Raw genomic sequence first — 2,605 nt, 5'->3', positions numbered from 1 at the left:
CCCCTGATCCAGTGCCACCTCTTACTCCCTATGAAATAAAGAGCAGGAAAAGAGCATGATGCCCCTTATGTGGCAGTGCTGATCCCCGATTGTATTTTATGACAGAGATACATATAGGACCAGAAATGGAAATGTTTGGCACTGGGAACCAAATCCTAGATTGGCCATAGTTGCAAATTCCCACGCACTGCCACCAGAATCATTGACAGAGCGAACAAATAAACTTAGATATCCGCATGAGCCTTTTGAACTCTATTCCGGATGAGGAGTTTGCAGCAATGGCTTTTTATACAAATGATAAGATTGCAGCTTTATAGAGCTAAATATAAAGTTCAAAGAGCCACTACAGAAGATACCGGCATCAGGAAACTAAAGGCTATGATTGGCATCCTTGGAATGTCAGGTCTGAAGAATGAAAATCATGTATCTGATGCCCAAATGTTTACCCCATTTGAAGGAGGTTCCCTATACAGAAGCACAATGAGTAATGCAAGATTTGCCTTCCTGATGAGGGTCCTTAGGATTGACAACTTGCAGACACGAACACATAGGATACTAGTGGACAGGCTGGCGCCTATCAGGACCCTGTGGCATAGTTTTGTTGATGCCTGCAAGAATATCTATGTGCCTGGCCCTCATCTAATCATTGATGAGCAGTTGGTACCATTCCGTGGAAAAACGCCATTGAAGATGTACATCCTGAATAAACCTGCAAAGTAAGTATTTCTTTCGTTGTTGTTTGTGTTTGTGTTGTATTTATTTTTATTACTTTTATTATTATTGTTATCTTGGATTTGTTCAAGGTATTTACTTGCCTGTGTTTTTTTCTAGATTTACTTACCTATCATTCTAATTTATATTTACTTGTTTTAATTTCTCATTTATTATTAATTATCTAATCTATTTGAAATAACAATTAATTACCTGGCATTCCATTGCATATTTGCCAGTAGTTTTTTTTCCTAGATTTACTTACTTGCCATTTTCGTTTATGTATAATTGTTTTAATTTCTTATTACTTATCATCTAATTTATTTGCAATCACATTTACTTACCTGTTATTCCATTGTATACATGCCTGTCTTTTTTTATAGATTTATTTACCCATGAATATAGTATATATTTGCTCCATCATTTTAGAATTTTACTAAATAGTCGTCTGTTTTACATATTTCGGATGAAGATAGTTATGATGTGCGATGCTGACACACATTTTTTTTTATGTAATACCATTCCCTACCTGGGCAAGGGGACTGTGGACCTCTCGACCTACAGAACTCATGGGGAGTTCTACATAATGGAATTGATTGCCCCATATCCACGCCGTGGTCGAGTGGTAACAACAGACAACGGGTTCAGCTCCCTTCAAGCTGCAGAATCCCTGAAGAAGAACAGTCTCGACTTTGTTGGGACCATAAAGGATAAGCCTTATCTCCCAAAGCCACTCTTTACGATGAAAATTAAAGTAGGGGAGTCAATTGTTATGTACCACAATGAGAAGACCGTGACCCCTATTTCTCACCAAACAAGCAAGGCTAAGAGGGTAAAGTTCCTAAGTAGCATCCATCACAAATCTTCCATATTAAAAAAATTGAAGAATGAACCACAAATGTTCTAAAATGCCACAAAAGGAGGTTTAGACACCTTTGGCCAGTTATGTGCCAACACTTCTTGCACCAGAAGATGACCTTTGTTTTTGTTTTTTAGTAATATCAACATGATATACACCAACGCATATACCTTGTACCAGGTCCAAGCACCAGTGACAAAGACATTGACGAGGCGTAAATAAGGGTTAAAGGTGGTTGATCATCTGACTAGAAGGTGGGCTATTTCCAGGCTCCAAGCAAAGACCTTGGCCAGGGAGCTGAGGTACACCATTGGCTCAGTTTTTAATGTGGACCCTGCATTCGATAATGACTCTGGAATGCCACCGAGGTTGGCCAGAACAAGGGGAACAGATGCCATATGTGTCCTCGTTCCTTAAACAAGAAATCGAGGGTTTTTTTTTTTTTTTTTTTTTTTGGTGTGCAGTGCAAGAAATATACGTGCCCAGAGCATTATATTATCACCTGCATGAACTGCATTCAAAATTGAGTTAGGAACACGAACATTTATAACATCTTTTACATCTTTGAATTATTCAAGTTTACTTTTATGGAATAATTCAGCCAGGCCAAGCATTTGAACTTATGACCGATAGGATTGTGATTAAATATTAGACATTTAGCACAGTCAGCCCTAAAAAAAAAATTCTGTTCCTGCAAGCTATGCAGGCTACATGTCTAATGGTCACTCTTATTTGTATCAGTGACAAGTCCGAATCATTGGCTGGGCAGAATTACTTATGATAAAAAGAATTACTTTACGTGTCTGAGATCCCATGGCAGAGCGATTCGATATCATATATATGCATATATATATATATATATATATATATATATATATATATATATATATATATATATATATATATATATATATATATATATATATATATATATATATATATATATATATATATATATATATATATATATATATATATATATATATATATATATATATATATATATATATATATATATGTATATATATGCACACA

The 2,605-nt window shown here is 35.6% G+C and overlaps 1 protein-coding gene across 1 annotated transcript in view; it reads left to right on the top strand.

The window, feature by feature from the left end:
* Window positions 1–294: 294 nt before the first annotated feature.
* LOC137646411 (uncharacterized) overlaps window positions 295–2,605 on the top strand; it is an 11,542-nt gene continuing 9,231 nt past the window's right edge. Inside the window, exons 1-2 of the mRNA XM_068379511.1 lie at window positions 295–716; window positions 1,276–1,543. Coding sequence (XP_068235612.1) covers window positions 295–716; window positions 1,276–1,543 — 690 coding nt within the window. The remainder of the gene's footprint in view (window positions 717–1,275; window positions 1,544–2,605) is intronic.

Source organism: Palaemon carinicauda, chromosome 9, assembly GCF_036898095.1.
Source record: "Palaemon carinicauda isolate YSFRI2023 chromosome 9, ASM3689809v2, whole genome shotgun sequence".
Classification (NCBI taxonomy): domain Eukaryota; kingdom Metazoa; phylum Arthropoda; class Malacostraca; order Decapoda; family Palaemonidae; genus Palaemon; species Palaemon carinicauda.
Note: the sequence above shows the minus strand (reverse complement) of the source record. Positions and strands in the feature narration are given on the sequence as shown.